General features: G+C 43.7%; 2 protein-coding genes across 4 annotated transcripts in view; one reads left to right on the top strand and one right to left on the bottom strand.

Annotated features, from left to right (window-relative positions):
- LOC116287275 (uncharacterized) overlaps positions 1–18,850 on the bottom strand; it is a 125,680-nt gene that overhangs the window by 10,893 nt on the left and 95,937 nt on the right. The gene's annotated exons all lie outside the window — the stretch shown is intronic.
- LOC148913706 (lachesin-like) lies at positions 359–2,249 on the top strand. The gene is made up of 4 exons (XM_089035679.1): positions 359–543; positions 914–1,189; positions 1,453–1,728; positions 2,125–2,249. Exons 2-4 carry the CDS (start codon positions 1,036–1,038, stop codon positions 2,232–2,234), a joined length of 540 nt encoding a protein of 179 aa, XP_088891805.1. The 5' UTR covers positions 359–543; positions 914–1,035; the 3' UTR covers positions 2,235–2,249.

Here is an 18,850-nt window from a genome sequence, read left to right as displayed (position 1 = left end):
GATAAATATGGTTTTCTTCATCAAAATACTGATCTTTGCGCTACTAATGGCCGTCGTACCATTTGTTCAAATCGCAAAAGGTAACCAAGGCATTATATCTACGAATTACAGTCATGAACACCAAAAACGCAGTTCAACGCCATTTCTCTACTACAATTTACCTACAGGGCAGGCTCGGTTTACTGAGGTACCACCAAGTATGCTGTACGTATCTGTTGGGAAAACTGCACGTTTTGTCTGGGACTACACAGTAGATAACAGGAAAAATGACTTTCAAGAATTCTCACCAAAATGGTCATTTTATTTAGCCAAATAATTCGGAATCGATAATTGGCTATGAACTCGTTTTTGATCAAAGACAGTGGACTATCAATAACAAAACCTGTCCAAAACGATTCCTTAGTCCTACGCGTGTCAGCTTAGAGTCCAATGCTACCCTTGTCATACAGAATGTCACGGTAGGTGATAGCGGTACCTATGGATGTAGCCTGGTGTTAACAAAATCGGACACGATCAGAAGTAAAGTAAAGCTTGTTGTCACAAGTAAGTTGATAACCACTTGATAAAGAAAAGCCTCAATAGCGCGAATTTAAAGATAGGTATTTGGAAGAGGGGGGACGGGACGGGATGGGATGGGACGGGACGGGAAGTGACGGGATGAAAAACACAATAGCAAAACTAATCAAATATATACAGCGAACGAGAGAGATAAACAATTCCGAAGGCTATGAAAACCCATGTGCGCAACATTAGAATGAAAAAGCCGTCTCTTTGTTTTCCGCTATGCTTTCAGTTTCATGTTTTTTTTTTAAATCAACAATACTAATGAGCGATAATCAATCAAAAACAATACTTATAAAACAATAACAAACCAACTGAATATAGTCGCTTTAAATTTATTTTCGTCGTTTAGCAAGACCTAAAATAACAATACCAACGACAAATACATCAAAAATAAAACTGATCGAGAGAGATACCCTGGAAATAAACTGTTCTGCTACTGGCAATCCAACACCCAATGTCACGTGGATAAGAATGCCTCTAGGCAATATCATGAGTGAAGGAGAAGGAAAAGCTACACTAAGGATAAACAATATCACAGCACATCAAAGTGGAGGGTATGAATGTCGCGCTAGTAACAACCCAAAACAGGAACATGTGACTATGGAAGCCGAAATAGTTATGTTGTGTAAGTATATTGAAATAATGTTTATAACGTTGGTTCTAAATATAGCAGATAGAGGCCATACGACAGTGCAAGAATAATACGGCTTTGCAATAAAAAATGATTATATTTTGCATACAAAAAAGCATATATTATTTTGCACCACATCATGTATAATTATAGTTACCGGAATGCCCAAGTTATTTGTTTAGAATTATATAATTTATGTAAATTATATGCTAACCCAATTAAATATAACGCCATCAGCTTTGATCTTTTTCTTACAGTTAAGCCACAGACTGACATTGATAATTCCACTAGGACAGCTGCGTCTTTCATAGGAGAGGAAATAGGTCTACACTGTATAGCAACAGGACAACCTCTTCCACGAATCACATGGTATGGTCCACGTGGAGTCCTGATTGTTTCAGGAATAGATTACAAAACAGGAAAAAACGTCTTGACTTTCGAAACCAAAGATAGCAGTGATTATGGACAATACAGATGTCAAGCAGAAAATGAAGTTGGGGAGGATGAACATTTTATTAACGTCACGCAATTGAGTAAGAAAGTTTTTATCTATAAATATTTATAAGTGATGGTTTAATATACATTCAAATAATTTTGATCATAGCAATAAGTTTTATAGAAATTTTATCAGTCTTTGGATGGATAGATGGATGCATGCATGGATGGATGGATGGATGCATGGATGGATGGATGGATGGGTGGGTGGATGGATGGATGGATGAATGAATGGATGAATGGATGGATGCATGGATTGGCTATTTAAAAAAGACGGATGGATAAATAGATGGATCTATAGGTTGATGGGTGAATGAATGGGAGGTAGGATGCATGGCTTGAAGGATAAATCAATGAATGCAGCCTTGGGTACATATAAATAGTGAATAATTTTCGCAAATTTCCTTATTTTTTTTTTACTGACATTTCAACAGTGTCCTCGAGTGTAGACAGAGAAAATGGAAAGAAACCAACCACGTACCCAGAAACATCAAAAGTCACTAAACAGGGTATACTAGATGATTTTGTAACACTTTCTTTATAAGTCGACATGATCATTTAGTGTGGCGTCGATAGAAAAGAGAGAGAAAATAATATTAAAAATAAAAAATAAAAAACAGAGAGAGAGGGACAGAACGAGCGAGGAAAAGAGAAGGAGAGAAAGAGCCGAGTATGAGTGAGCAAGAATGCCTAGTGTAGACTGTCGGGGAAAAAAGAGTCCGTTTGCAAATCAAATTCGAAAAACCAGACATGATTCTGGGAAATCTGTCGACTTAAAAGAAAAAATAACATACTCAGGTATAGTATGTTATATGAAATTGCTTAAATGACTAAGAACATTACTATTTCTTGTCAAGCCTTTACTCAGGTTGTAATACCTAGAAGGAAACGTAACAGTCTAACACCCATCATAGGAGGAGTAATTGCCGTAGGATTGCTGATAGCGATAGTATTTGGAATAATTTCATTTATTGTTGCCAACAAGAAATGCATATCAAAGAAAAGTAAGTATGTGTTACGAATAAAGTCATTTTATTGTCTCGCAATAGCAGCAGTAAGGGGGACTCGCGGAGCGCCGGCATTGCCAAAAATCACAAATCGAAAAACACCAGGGGGGGTGGGGTTTTTGGAGCAGTGACGAGGCTCTACAGGGGGTCTTGCGCGATCCGTCGGCAGCGCGAAAAGTCCCTTACTGCTGCTGTATTTGGGTACCGCAAACGGAGGTTAAGATATCCTTTAGATATAGATGGACACCATCACGAGCATTCGTAACAAAACTGTGCGCCGACTGCGAACTCAGGTGTTGGATCGCCTGGATGCTGACTTTGCCTTCACAACATTTATGGAGGGAGATACGGACGAGACGATGACAGAAGAAAGGGCTGAAAGAATAATTAACTTAATACCCGAAGGTAACTACCGGTTGGAGCTAACGTTCATAAAGTATTTAGACGGCGAGTGGATGATAGAAAAGGGGCGCAATCCTATCAGGGCGTCTGGCAGGAAGGACCTGTTTGTCTTAAACGAAAACACACGCCCGGGAGCATTGGTAGGAATAGACATGCTGTTCTACGAGGTTGCTTACCCGGTTACCGTAGTTATTTATGCTGCTTACGAGATCAAGAAGCCGGATGTTAAAAAGTTGAAGCCAATGCGCCATCCTGGTAACTGCGTAGGGAAGTTAGTAAGAGAGTTCTTTGAAGACTCCTCTCGGGGCGGTAAACTGACTTTAAAGAGAAGAGAAGCCATCAGGAAATGGGAAAAAGATACTAATAGGACCGGAGGGTCGATAGACAACATCAAGAAGTTAGAAACGGCGCTTGAGAGGCGAATCCATGTGAAAGATATCACCGACGGCTTTATTTACTCCGGAACGCACAAATATGGGGGCCGTGGTGCGCCTATAGTCATCTACCAGCATAACGCACATGCGTGGCGCGAACTGCGGTTCCCAAGAAAGAAGGAGACGCGCGTTTACAAGGAGTCACCGCTTGCAGAACTAATGCACGAGAATTCCATTTGGTTAATGGACGCGGAGGGAAGTCAATTTATGACGCAAGACGGCACTTTGTATCGACCTGAAGTGGAACAGCTACGCATTCTAAGCGCCTATGAGACTTTAGGAGAAGACTTCTCTGACGAAGTGCTTAGCTCCCGCTGCTTAGACTTCTTAGCGGCCAAAAAGAGGAATGGGTGGAAATCCACGCCGGAGGAGTTCAAAGACATAGCCAAAGCTTGTGTAGAACACGGTCACGGTGGTCTTTGGAACATGGAATACGATGAAGACGAATACGTGTCGCTGGATATGAAACACTGTTACCCTGCAAGTTTTAAAGGTCTAGGGGATTGTAAGGAATATTACGACCGTTACGGACATCCAGATTCGCAGTTCTTTCGTGTTGCGTTGGATGGTCACTACGACGCCCCAGCAACTGGGTTCGTACGGTTAACCAGCTGGAAATTTACAAAAGACTTACATCCAATAATCTATGCGTGGTACGGAAAGCACCTGCAGGAGAAAGAATGGATACCCATACCCCTATTGAAGTTCTTTGAAGAGCGCAAACTTTTAAAATACACAGCGCATGAAGCCATACTTTGTCACAGCGCCTTCACGCAATGGTTACCGGAGCATAACCCCACAGCGCGCGTGGTCATAGGCAAATTCACGCAGGGCGCAAAAGAAGGCGAAAAACATATGCAGCGATGCCTGATAACAGACGAAGGAGAGTTAAGCTTCCTTATTAAGCGCGCCCATGATGAAGGAACGATGGTATCCGTGGAGAAATGGGATTACCTCGTAGATGATAAACTACACGAATGGAATGCTTTGTGTTACTACCAAGACCATCGACCGCAGTATTATCATCTGCGTGCCAGCATGCTCGCATATGCGCATATTAACCTACTTGCGATGCTCTTGCGGTTCGACAAAGAGGACATCCCGCGCGTAGCTACGGATTCCTTGTACGTAAAGCCCGAAGTGTTAGAGAAGATGAAGGAATTCTACACCGAAGATGAGTTGGCGGAAAGTGGTCAATGGCGCGTTAAAGATGAGGAGATAAAATCATGGAGAGAACGTGTAGAATATCACGGAGAAAATACTTGGGGCGTCGTAATGCCCACAATGAGGCCCATGCCAACCGTAAAGGACCCCATTTCTTACCAACGCTTTTCCTATCTGTACGGTACGGGAGGTAGCGGTAAGACTACGCGCGTCTTGGAACTCTTTCCTAAGATAAAGGTGCTAACGCCAACACACCGTTTGGAAAGAGAACTCTGCAGTCAGGGCCACGACGCGCAGACCTACCACAGCTTCTTTCGCTGGAATGGACAAAAGTGGGTACCTGAAGCTATCCGCGACATACCTCCGGTAATACTTTGGGATGAGATTTGCACCGTGCCTTTAGAAATCCTCAAAGAATTCGTAGAATTTCTCCGCGGGAAATGTCAAGTAATATTTGCCGGAGATCCCTGCCAGCCTTCTCCAATAGCCGGAGAGATGCCCCACGAATGGCTGAAAGAAATGGTAGACCACGCAGAGGAAATTAACACAGACTACCGCAGTAAGGATCAAATAAGAAACCTGAAAGCGGAATTGAGGGGCCTTAGTGATGCCGAGCAATGCAAAACGCTGCGCAAACGCGTACGAGCGAAGTCTTACGAAGACTTTCTATACGCGTGGCATCCAAAGGATTTGGTGCTGAGCAGCAAACGCGCAGCACAGTCTCGCATACAAAAGGATTTGTTAAACATACACCGAGAGCGCTTCCCTAGTCATTTGGTGCCCGTTTGCTATAAACCCCACGACACCTGCATGCAAAGAAGAGATGTCTGGGTGCCGGGTACCGACGTTCGACTGCAGAACGCTGTAACGCACGATAAAGCCTGGGTGCCCATAGAAAAGGTGGAAAAAATAACCTCCCATCCAGATTGGCGCTTGGGTTATTGCATGACAGTCCACAGCGCGCAAGGGCTTACCATAAAAGAAACCTTATGGATCATAGACCAGCGGCTGTGTTGGAGCAACCTTATCTACACCGCCGTAAGCCGCGTGGAGTATGCCAAACAGTTGAAGAGAGCCTGGGGTCCGCAATTGCGCTACGATAAGACCCCAGAAGACGTAGCCAAAGAGAACATTGCTAAGAAACTCCTTCGCTACAAGCGGCACGACGAAGAAAAAAATATGACGTTCGACCTATGCGTGGACGACGTCTATAAGAAAGGGGCAAGGTGTGCCAAATGTAACATACCTCTACTATGGAGGTTTGACCCAAATGACGATCAGCAGTTCTCCATGGATCGTATCAACAACAAGCGCGGCCATTGCAGAGGTAACGTGAGACTGACATGCCTAGAGTGTAATCGGGCGCGTGGAGCAGCACTACTCTGAGTCTTTGGGGACTATGAGCAACTCTTCCTTGACAAATCCACGACTTGGGCCATCTAGGTAATACAACACGGGCTGCCCTTCCTTGGTGACGGACTTCGAAATCTCATACGTTTCCAGAGACCAGTTAGGATCCGTGGCTCTCTTACTGCCACCTTCGAGTTCCCCCGGCTGATAGAGGTATCTGACCACTATGTTGCGGGGTAGCTTTTTTTCCTTCAGTCCGACCGCCCTCGAACTTCTGACGTAGGACTTGTGTTCCACGTGTTTCTTTTTTATGGCATCCTTGGGTTTTATTCCCGTAGCCCTGGCCGCCTCGTTGTTCAAAGCAGCGACGACCTGGGGGAGCCTCTGAGTCCATTCCCTGTTGCGTTTGGAGGGATCTTCCAGCTCTTTCCAATACTGGTACCCAAAGAGGCGCTCGGCCAGGGTCTTATTAAATCTTTCAACAATGCTCTGACCCCTGTGGTACTCAGCTTCGGCTCTCCTAATTTTGGTGTCGTGGTCTTTCAGGGTTTTGGTAACCACGCCCATGAACTCTGTCCCCGCATCCACTTGCAGCAGCTTAGGCCATTTCAAGACGCGCTTATAAATCCTACCTAGGGCTTCTGCGACTTCCCCAGAATCCTTGCTGGTTATGGGTTCGGCGTCTTTGTATCTGCTTGCGATATCAACTACGGTCAAAGCGTACCTATAGGTCTTTCTTCTTACCTTGTCGTGCGGTAAGAAAAGCAAATCCGCCTGATGAACTTCATTAGGGGTATTTACGGTAAAGCTGGGCCTGGGAATGTACTTGGGCACTGGAAGATAAACCTGCCAGATGGTTTGTTTTCTTAGCCAGTTCTTAGCCGTTTCTTCTGATACCCTGGCCGCGGTCGCGAGTTTCTTGATGGCCGACGCTCCTTTCCAATAGCCTTCAGGCCCATAGTAAATCCTCTTTAGTTTGTCCTCTACGCGGCCCATTATATGAATTCCAAAACGAGATTGATCTTACGTCCGTTAAAATCCACCGTCTTTCCGTCCACTTTAATGGTGATGTTTATGCTTTCTACCAAATTGGACAAGTCATAGCTCAAAGAAATGGGAGTGTATTCTTCTGAGTCAAACGGATTACCTTTGGGTAGAAACTTGGACATAAGAGAAGACCTTTCTCCATTGTTGTAACTATTGACCAAGTCGCAATAGACTTCGTAAGAGGATGCGACTTTCCATTTCACATCATATGTACTGCCGCTATTTATCGTGGTACTAGTAAGACCTAGGAGTTCTACCAATGGACTGCCCTTTAAATTAGCGCTTCCACTATTTTTCTTGAATTTCATTTCATGGGGTAATCCTGTGGTAAGAGTATATCCATGCTTTGCTAGCTCCTTAGCCAGCGTTATAGGGGTGTAATGGGAATTTTGGTTTGGTGGAAGTCACAACGACAAAGCCATTAATTAAATTATACCAAGAATTGTACAAAGAGCAACTAACCAACCTTACCTTATGGGCTTTGATGGGAGGATTTAAATACGTGGTAAAGTCATTCTTGTCGCTTTCCAAAAAGACGATCATTATATTAGATACGCCAAAGCCACGCCTCCGGCCAGCCCTGCGAGTCCTACGAAGACCAGCTCATTGTCTTTTTGTTTCTTAGAAGGCTGGTAGTAATTCTTGAACTGAGGCTTTCTTAACCTAAAGTCGGGGTGCGCCTGCGCATAAAGTTTAAAGGCGTAGTCTGTGTTTTCGAAGTTCTTATCCGCCTGCATTTTATCTTGGTAATTCTTGTCCAACCAATCCCTGTAAGCTTGTCTTTTTTCATTCCAAGCTGCCACGTCTCGCTGATATTTCTCCAGCGCCAAATCGTGTCTCTTCCTCTCAGCGGCCAATTCTCCGCTTTTGTCGCCTCTAACTAATCTATCCAAATACTGACCACCATAATTAGCTCCAGTGAATGCTAAAGCTGCAACAATTCCGCCTACGACCACGCTAGCCATTATATATTACGCCGTAGGCAGGTACTTTTCCTTCCGTAGGTAATCCTTTAGCATGATAGCCCCGCCTACGGCAGCGGTCATCTTAGCAAAATTAGCGAAGCTCTTACTTGGGTCTTCAGTAAAGTCTTCTTTGAGCACTTTCTTACCTACCCAACCAATACCCGCAACGATGGAAGTAATAATAGCTGCTTCTTCAACAGTTTTCAACAACGCGGTCGACATTATATTACAAAGCGAGAAGGTTATTACTCCATTTCAGGGATCTTACTTTTTCTAACAGCCGGTTCCACAGGTGCGCGATATGTTGCGGCCTCCCACTTCACTTTTGGCTTCGTTGCCCGCCATTGTAAGTAGAGGCTGCCTGCTGCTATAGCAATTCCTATCGCGCCGATGACGTAGCCGGGATTCCAAAAGGATTCCTCTTCTTCTACCTTTTCCTCCTTTTTTGCTTTGTTCTTCCTGTTCATCTCCGCGAGCTTCTTTCCCGCGGCAACTCTGCCTGGAGATTTAGCCTTGGTAATCTTCTGCTCGGGTTCATCCGCCTTCGATTCAGCTTCACTCATTTATATCTAAGGACTTGAAGGACTTGACAAGTAACTTAAGATGACTTGGGAATGACTTGACTAAGTACTTAAGGATAACTTGGGAATGACTTGACTAAGTACTTAAGGATAACTTGGGAATGACTTGACTAAGTACTTAAGGATAACTTGGGAATGACTTGACTAAGTACTTAAGGATAACTTAACTAGGTACTTGAGGAGGACTTGAGGCGACTTGATCATCAGCAAGTGCTGCCTGGAAGACCTTTTCGACTTCTCTGTCCTTTTTGAAGTCCTTCCAAGATGTTCCGAAGGAACCTAGTACCTCCTTCAAGTCGACATGCTGAGCTACGTGCAAAGCCACAGAGGCGACTGCCATTAACTTACCGCACTTCAAAGACAACCAGCCGCAGGTTATCTTAAGTTCTTGGGATATGACATAGTCATCTCTTATGTCCTTCCGCAGTTGCTCCACGTCGTCTATGGGCAGTGCAAGTCCAAGCAATTTAGTCGCAAGTCGGATAGCGGAGTCTGCTACGGCGTCCGTGGTCTTACTTGCAAGGGCAGCCTCATACCTCTTATGGAACTTTTTGACTTCCTCTTCTGACAGCTTATTAACCTGCTCATGGGTAAGTTCCTTGCCTATCATTTCTTTACACTTCCCAGAAGACACAAGGATGTTAAGTTGTTCCTTAAGGTTACTTTCGTCTAACTGTGTGGGGACTTCATCTAAGAGCTGCTCAATATCCATATACATTAGGAATCATAGATTCCAACCGTGTAGGGAAACCTCAAAGAGAAGATCATCTTGGAATGTTGGTGCGTCTTTAGATGCCGCATGTATTCGTGTAACTGTTCCTTACTTATCTCACCGCCGTAGTCAGAAAGGATGGTTTCCAGGTCTGACTTGCTCGGAGTATAAAATACGACCAGGGAGCCTATGTTTTCCCTGAAGGGCTTAGAGACGCTGGTAAGCTGCTGGGAGAGCAACCAAACGCTAATATTGTCGTGTCTGCCGCTAAAGGCGAGCTTCACCAACTCCGAAGTGCGTCTTTTTACGTCGTCCCCGCAGGCGATGTCATCCAATATGAGTAAAGTCTGCGTGTCCTTGGGGAATTGCTTATGCCAGAACTTCAAATGGCTGGATAACTCATTAGGATCTAAGATATCTACGAAGAAGTCGTCATCTTTCACTCCTATGCCTTCCCAGGTGCGGTTATTCACGTAGGTGGGGCATAATAGCACTATGTAGTCGAAGCGGTATCTAAAGGGTCCTAATAGCTGCTCCACTACGAATTGCGTTTTGCCGCAGCCGGTGGGTCCTACTATCAGAGCATTGCAGGGAATATGGTTCGGATCCATTATATATACGATGGACCCAGTGGACGCAGTAAAAAGGATTGCCGGCGACGCAAAAGATAAAAGAGACACCATAGAAATGCAAAGGGAGGAGATCGATCGGTTAAAAGAGCGCGTGCAGGAATTGTATGATGAAATGTGCAGTCTGAAGCGCGCGGAGAGGTTTGGTGCCTTGTTGACGATGGCCGGTTGGGCAAAAGAAAGCGTGCAGGACTTTATGCGATATCCCCTGTAGAGCCGTTTAAAAGATACCTAAGAATGTTAAGTGTATGGTTGTTAAATCGTTAAGGATGTCTGCGTATGCTGTTTAAAAGACACCTTAGAATGTTGAGTATAAGGTTGTTAAATTGTTAAAGATATACACATGAGTCATTTAAAAGATGTCTTAGAATGTTAAAGATAAGGTTGTTAAATTGTTAAAGATATACACATGAGTCATTTAAAAGATGTCTTAGAATGTTAAAGATAAGGTTGTTAAATTGTTAAGTATGTTACTCCTAAGAAAAAAAAGATACCTCAGAATGTTAAGTATAAGGTTGTTAAATTGTTAAGTATGTTACTCCTAAGAAAAAAAAGATACCTCAGAATGTTAAGTATAAGGTTGTTAAATTGTTAAGTATGTGCTGTTTTCATTAAGAATGGGATTTACACAAACCTTATTCTGAGACATCTCTTAAAATAGTAGTCTTAACAATTTAACAACCTTATACTCAACATTCTATGACATCTTTTAAATGACTTACACAATTTACATAGGATATCGCGCATGAGTCATTTAAAAGATGTCTTAGAATGTTAAAGATAAGGTTGTTAAATTGTTAAGGATGTCTGCATGTGCTGTTTAAAAGATACCTCAGAATGTTAAGTATAAGGTTGTTAAATTGTTAAAGATACTACTTTCCTTAAAGAAAGAAATAACCTTATTCTTAGGTATCTTCTTAAAAAAAAAAGATAATAGTCCTTAACAATATGATAACCATATACTCAACATTCTAAGACATCTTTTAAATGACTCATACGTATATCTTTAACAATTTAACAACCTTATCTTTAACATTCTAAGGTGTCTTTTAAATGACTCATACACACATCCTTAACAATTTAACAACCTCATACTTAACATTCTGAAGTGTCTTTTAAAAGTAGCATGCATATATCCTTAACAATTTAACAACCTCATACTTAACATTCTGAAGTGTCTTTTAAAAGTAGCATGCATATATCTTTAACAATTTAACAACCTTATACTTAACATTCTAAGACATCTTTTTTTTTCTTTTAAACAGCATCCTTAACAATTTAACAACCTCATACTTAACATTCTAAGACATCTTTTAAACGCAGCTGTATGCTCCTGCAGACCTGTTTTAAAAGACACTGCAGAATGTTAACAATAAAGTTAAAAATACGTTATATTGTGCTTAAGGTACACTTAAGTATAAATGAACTGTTCAATGTGTAAAAAGGTGTTCAGCACCAAGCAAAGACTACAATACCACGTTCGTCGTGGCGTTTGCACAAAGAAACCAATTAGTAAAGTTTGTAAGGATTGTGGTAAAGAATTCAGCACCGTTCAAAAGATGCGACAACATCAAGACAAACGCATTTGTGGGCTTTGCAAAGGCTGTAATAAGGAATTCCCTAACACCTCCGAGCACCTGAAAAGGGGCGTCTGTGAACAAAGCAGACAGTGTAGTTTCTGTAATAAGATACTAAGCAGTCGTCAACGTTTACAGACGCATCGGAAAACACATGAAGTCAACTATCGGTTTCTCTTTGGGAGCTACGACTTGGAAGGCGTGGATTGCTACCAATGTGCGGATATGATGAGTCGCTGCCCGCATAAAGAGGATTACTTAAGGAATCGCATAGATTACCATAAGAAGATAGTCCGTACTTTCCCCTCTTTTGAACGCGCCGAAGGCGTTCCGTGGACTAAAAGGGAGTATTGGAGGCAAGAGTGCGACCGCTGTGGTTGCATCAGAGAAGAAGAACATATCTTCAACTGCCTCGACAAATAAACGTCCTTAACAATATAACAACCTTATACTCAACATTCTGAGACCCTTTTAGAATGGGGTTTGTGCAAAGAGTCTCAAATCCCATTCTTGTTGTTTGTTAAGTATCATCAAAACCCCTTTTAAAGGTATATGCTAGCCTACGCAGCCGCATTCTTAGGAGGATTCCTAATCACCCTTTCAATATATGGACTGTATTACGTGCGAACTACCTGCTGATTGCATTACGCCCACTCCTGCACCGCGTAAAAAATACACCTGCCTTCATTGCGGCAAGGTATTCCTGGAAGGATCCTTTGTGGGGCATTGGTGCTCTGCGGAGCAGCGGACTTTAGCAGACGTCCTTATGAATGCAGAGGACTCTCAGGCTCCCAATTAACCACGTCAAATACCCACCTGCCATCCTTTTTACCATGACTCATAACATGGGTGACGTCCTGCCCTTCAATGGCGTACCTTATCCTATCGGGCGCCCAAAGGGTGTATGTTCTTTTTTTATTCTTTAAGACCAAGCGCAGGCGGTCCAAGTCTTCAAAGACCACATAATTCTTTATCTCATAAATCTCTCCCACCTGCAAATCCCTCCAGTGCGTTTGTATGAACTTTAACTCGTTAAATTTATCCTTGTCCATATATTCTATGAAATATCTTTAAGTGTGTTGCCAAAGTCTCCGAGGTTTTAAAGACCTTACAGCACCACCTGCAGGGAATTCGTAGGTGTTCAGCATACGTAGTGATCTCCCTGCAAATGACATCGTAGTCGCTGCTTATGAGCACCTTATAGCCGTTTTCTTCATACCTCTGTAAGAGCAGTTGCTGATCCTCAGATAACCTGCCGTTGCCTTTTGGGGTCTTTAGCTCTATGCAGAATCCACAGTAATGCGTATGCGCATTCAAGATCATTAAGTCGGGCTGGCCGCGTTGATATCCTTTCTGCCAGCACTTTATACGTTTGCCGTTTGAATCCTGCAGTTCACCTAGACCGGGGGCTAAAAGTATCTTAGGATAAAACTTGCGGATGTAGTCCACTACCTTTTTATGTAGGTCAAATTCATTTTCTATTTTGAATACTAACTTGTTTGGGCCATCAAAGCGCCTTTCATACTTACCCGTTTTTCTTAGCGCGGGTAGGACTTCTTCGAAGACCCAATCGCGAAACTTAACGGCTTGGGGTAACTTAGAGCTAAATATCAGTTCATACAAACCTGGCTCAGATATGAACACAGAATGTGGGTGCATAGTAGAAGCGCCCTGTTTTAGGGCCCTTCCTAACTCACTCGACCTTTTCTGGTATTTCTCGGAAACGTGCTCCCTGATTGCGTTTCTCGTTTTTTCATATCCCAACGCAGCTGCCACCTCTTTTCCCTTAAAGTACAAAGTTTCGCCTTGCACTATGCATTGCAGTTTGGTTTCGTTGTTTTCGAATACGCGAAGCATTGTATATCTAAGAAATATTTTAACCCTAATATGCAACACTTTTAAGTTGGTTCATTTCTACGCTTAGCTGCGCATCAGACACCACGAAGATGTAGCAGTTTATCCTATCGCTGTCGCCGGCACTGGTGTTCTTGGTGCGTTTGATCTCCAATGTTATGCCATCCTGCGTATTTACTAGACGTAAACCCTGACCATGTAGGTCTTCGTCGTTAATGGTGCGCATGTCAATCCATAACGCGTACTTATCATTAAAGAATTCCTCGGGGCTAATTTGGTCGCCAAACTTGCGCATTGCCTCCCTGTACACGTCTGCGGGCTTTATTCCCTGGGAGTAGACCTTGTTTGGAACCCCGTTTATGTTCATGCCGACGTTAGTGATGTTGGGGTTGTGAAAGGCTTCGGAGTCGCGCTTGCCGGCCTCATAGGGTTTGGCAAACACCAACATCAACCCCGTAAGACTTCTTCGGGGGAGGTTAATGCTTTGGTTAATAACCTCATCCGTCTTATCTAGGAAGCTAAATGTCTTATACATTACTACGTGGTCGTATAAGAATGCCTTTCCGGCGCTATATTCCATGCCAGCGCTACGGGCCAGCTCTTCGCTGTACACGGTCTCATACTGCAGCTCTAAGTTGGTGATAGAATAAGGATCAACAGCCCCGCTAATTGCGCTGTCCATTCCTCCAATGACGTTCGTAGTGTCCGCCAAGGTTACTGCAAACTGTAACTCGGATAACTGCCTGGGGTAATACACACCATGGTTCGTAATCACTTCAAAGTCCAAAGGGATAACGTACTTGCTACCATAAGCGGTCTTTACCCTTGTTGCGTCTGCTACTGCGGTCGATCCGCTGGAGTCCGTAGGCGCCGGGTCGGTGTCGCTGCGAAGCTTACGTAGGATAACGCTTCCAATTCCCTGCTCTATCCTTTGCGCGCGGTCGAAGGCTGTTAGCCACAGATCCTTATACGTGGTGTACAGATCGTACCTGTTCAAGTCTAAGAGGGATTCCCCGGCAAACTTGATTCTCATCTTAGAAACGAGGTTCCTACCCACGTTATTGACGGTATAGCGCTTGTCCTCGGTGCTGGGCTGCACCGCTAGGTCAAACCTTAGCGCCAAGGTGCCAGGAACCAATACTAGGTTATCCGTTAGACGGGGCACGCCCACATACAAGGTTTCTCCAGGTTTAGCGCTGCTGGGCGTGAATGTGACCCGATGAAAGGTGCGTTCTGCTTTCAGCCCGCCAACCTGCTTAGGTAATACGTTGGGATTTAACTTTGAGCTTATCATATATAATGGAAGTAGAAGGAACGGATTTCGACCCCCTTACCGAAGAAGGCCAAGTCGACATTAATGACAAAGAATACGAGTCTTTACTTCCTAATGACAACGTAGACTCCCGCGGTCTCTTTGAGAAATTGCTGAACAAGTATGGCAGCAGGGCCCGCGATGCTATGCGTTCTTTGAGAGATAAATTCAAGTCTAAGAACCCCCACACGCCCATTCCAGAGTACTTAGAAATGGAATCCCTTGGCGTGCGGTCGGACTTAATAGCGGACCTCATCGAGGACCTAAGAGAGCGATACCCAAGCCTAAACCTGGCTCTCTTAGACATCCAAATAGGAGATAAAGGGCAAGTTCAAGTTAGAGAATCGGGTAGGGAAAAATGGCACAACCTGTATCAAAGGAAGAATTCCCAGCTGCTTAACAACCAGCTTCCAAAAGGAGTCACAAATGCGCTTGGAAAGCCCAACTTGACGATACTAAGCACTTTGACTCAAGAGGAAACAGAAGCTGCTCAAATGACCTTCCGTAAAGCTATTTTGAATCCTGCCGCTAGAGATGCCCTCAGATCCGCAATTAAAGTACAAGAAGAGCAGCGGGTAAGTCTCGAACAATTAGAGGCCGTCGAAGAGGAAAAAAGCAAACAACTTGAAGAACTTCCAAAAGATAGCGACGCGACTGGAGGCTTAATGAGATACTTAGAGAAAATAAGGGCTGAAAGGGAAGCGCTTAATAACGAAATACAGGAAAATAATATAACCATCGATGACCTTACGCGACAACTTGATATGCTAACCAAAGATGAGGGCGGCATCACTAAGCTCCTTGACGACTTTAAGGAGGACAACATAGCATTACAAAGTAGAATAGAAGAATTGGAAGATGATTTCATTAAACAAAGTAGGTTAACCGCCGAGAGTCATGCCGCTGAAATTGCAGACTTTAGAGCTAGGTTGACTAAGTTGCTGGATGAAAAAAGCGGTGTGGTAAAAATGTTACAGACTGCGGTAAATGAAGCGGCGGGAAAAGACGTAGAACTACAGCGCTTAGGAAAAGAATTAATGGAGTCTGTTGACAGAGAAAGGCAAGTAATGCTGGACAAGGCAGTGGTGGAGGAACAAATACGGCAACTTCAACAGGCCGTCGAAGACTTGGAGTACGAAATAGATCGACAGCGAGCAATAATCGAAGATCCAACTCGCACTGAAGAAAGGGAGGCAGCCCAAAAGGAAATAGAAACCCTTCAGGAAAGACTGGCGGAATTACAAACGCAAATAGAAGGTAAGGAAAAGGAGCTGGGGCTTACCACCAAGGAAAAGATAAAAAGAGCCCTTTTGAAGTATGGCGTGCCGCTGGCATTTGCGGTTGCTATTTCGAGCGTAGTAGGAGTAATACTATCCACACTTAAGGCTACAGGCGCAGGCGTAAAGAAATTAGGCAGTGGGCTGACTGACTTGGGAAAAAAGATGGCAGCCGGCTTGCCTGGGCTGCTGGGTTCGGTTGTTTCCTTGGCACTTAGGGCCGGCGGAGAACTGTTGAAGTTCGTGGGCAACAACATTTGGATCTTAGTCGTAGCTATTGGGGTGGTCCTCCTGAAGAAGATGAAGGGCTAATCTTGTCCTTGTATGTTATGTCGGGCTTATCGTCGTCAGACGCCCCTCGGGGCGTTCTCGACTGGGGATAAGTAAAGATAGTATTCGCACCGCCTTGATAATGCGGAACTAGTGGTATGGCTGTTATAGTAGAAATGGTTTTATGATTCCAAGTTTCATTGGGGTTGTTAGGTAATTTATTTATGAAAACCGTGCGGGTGCTAAGCCTACTATCTGCGAAAAGTTGTAGCTTAGCGTACTCACAATTAACCACCATTTGAAACGTCAACACGTAAAACGCCTCGGAACTATATCGATATGGTTGCGCCGAGAAATGAGAAGGCTCTCGATTATTAGCCGATATCCTAAAGGGCGCCAAAGGCTCATTATTCTCATCTATTAATCTAAGTCCTATATTAGATTGATACGCTGGGGAAAAGTTAATACTACAAATGATCAGTGCAAGACCTCCAACTTCAACCCACATTCCAATATCACGCCAGCCGCGATGCTCAAGAGTCTTATCTGTTAAGTAATAAACATGGTGGGTTTCCCTCTGATGTGGATTCATATATTTAAAGACTAAGCACTGTCAAAGTGCTAATGGTTAAATGGTTATAAGCCGTATCTCTTTGATTTTCTATGCTATTCACGCAAACGCTCCCTGAGTCGTCTACTCTTATTTGTAGCTTTACCTTCCCATGACAGTTAGTGACCATATGAAAAGTCCAAGTCGTAAGATTCTCAGGGTTATTCGGTGGCGGCACTACGGAGAAATGCGCAGGCTCTCTGTTGTTCGTCTTCGCGCGCATAGGCTGCAGTATGCCATTCTCATCCAGGAACCTAAAGCCCACGTTGGCATGGCCGGTCGTGCCAATGCAAATACTACAAAGGATTAACTTCTTTCCTGAGTAGTTCAAATTCACGGACATGCCCGTGACATCAACCCAAGACGCCTGGGTGTATTTTTTCTCGCCTGTGTAAGTCGCATAGACACAATCTACTCCAGCTACGTAGGGGTTGTTCATCGCCATATATAATAGCTCAGACCAATGCTTGCGGTGGCTAAGCCGGCCTTTAGTAAGTTGTGGTCATATTCCTCGGTAACCTTCTTTACTGGTTTCTTTGGTGGCACGTACACCTTTTTTAATGGTTTTTCTACCTCTTTTTTTGGTTTCTCTACGAAGTGAGTAATGCCCTTGGTCATGTCAGAGTTCACGTCATTCACCCCAAACTTCATATCCTTAGTAGCTCGCTGCAGCTTGTTGTTATAACCCACAACGGAATTGGCGTTAATAACCAAATTACTTGGCATTAACCAACAACCAGGCGACAAAGCGTAATCCAGCCGCACTTTAGATTGCTGCACCGCTAATTGATATCTCTGCACCGATTTAGATATGTCATTTTCTATTATTGCGGACTCAAACAGGGTAAGGAATTCTTGTTGCGTTTCCTGTGAAGCGCCTTGGGATCCAACAATGGGGTTGCGGGTATTTACCTGCGCTCCCAGGATGCATTACACGAATGCTTCTATGCTACGGTTAATCCTGGCTAGGTTTCTTAGACCTTTTCCTTTCATTAACACGAACGAATCCCAAGTGCCGGGGTAGTTTGTTTGAATTCTAGTAATTAATGAATTATTGCCCTTATCACCACCCATATCGCTAAACTCTAACTCATCACTTGGATATTCCTGCTGCCCGTAGTCGGCCGGCTTCTCACCATTGGCACCCCAAACATAAACTATACCCAGCCCATGCGTCTTACCCTCCTTATAAGGAAAATCTTTTTGCTGTGGTTTGAACTCATTAATTAACCTTTCCAGGGCTGCGGAGTCATAGCGGTTATTCATTGGATCAAATGCCCCATCTCCCGGTAGGGGTACGTTAAGCTCCTTCAACAACCTCCTTACCGTAAAGGCAACGTGAAACCGCATAAATGAAATGTGGAACATGTCCGCGGCAACACCACAACCTTTAGTGGCAGCCCAAATAGCAAAGTTTAACTGCTGCGGCCAATACCGCATGTTGGGCCCTGCTAACCATTCCCTGGCCTCTTTACCCGACGTATGCTTCAACATCGTCTCTTTAAAGATATTCCTTACTACTACGTTAAATGATTGCTTACCCATTAAAATCTCTAGATGCGTTACCAATTTTTCAAAGTTGTTTACACCACCTTCAGCATCGTAAAATGGGTAATCTTCCGTGGTTAACAATAAGTTTCTAGGAAAATTGGGTGCTTTATGCTCGGGTTTTGGTGGTTTATAAACGGGGTGTACAATTGTCAATTGCTGCACCTGATCACCTACTTGCTCCAGCTTTGAATGTTCCAAGTCTGCATTGCTGTACATTCTGGAGCCGTTAAAGTAAATCCCATCAGATCTCCTTTCGAACTTACTAGGGTCTGCATGCGGAAACATCTTCCTAAATGCTCTCCAATTCCAGTAATCTCGATTATCGTGATGCGGCTGCTCCTCTATGTTATTTCCAAAAGCGTCGTACATTAGTATATAATGGATGTTATACCATCAGCACCTCCACTTTATCCTGAAC

The sequence above is a fragment of the Actinia tenebrosa genome, unplaced genomic scaffold, assembly GCF_029948245.1.
Source record: "Actinia tenebrosa isolate PJP-AT-01 unplaced genomic scaffold, QUT_ActTen_1.0 PGA_scaffold0__85_contigs__length_37466705, whole genome shotgun sequence".
Classification (NCBI taxonomy): domain Eukaryota; kingdom Metazoa; phylum Cnidaria; class Anthozoa; order Actiniaria; family Actiniidae; genus Actinia; species Actinia tenebrosa.
Note: the sequence above shows the minus strand (reverse complement) of the source record. Positions and strands in the feature narration are given on the sequence as shown.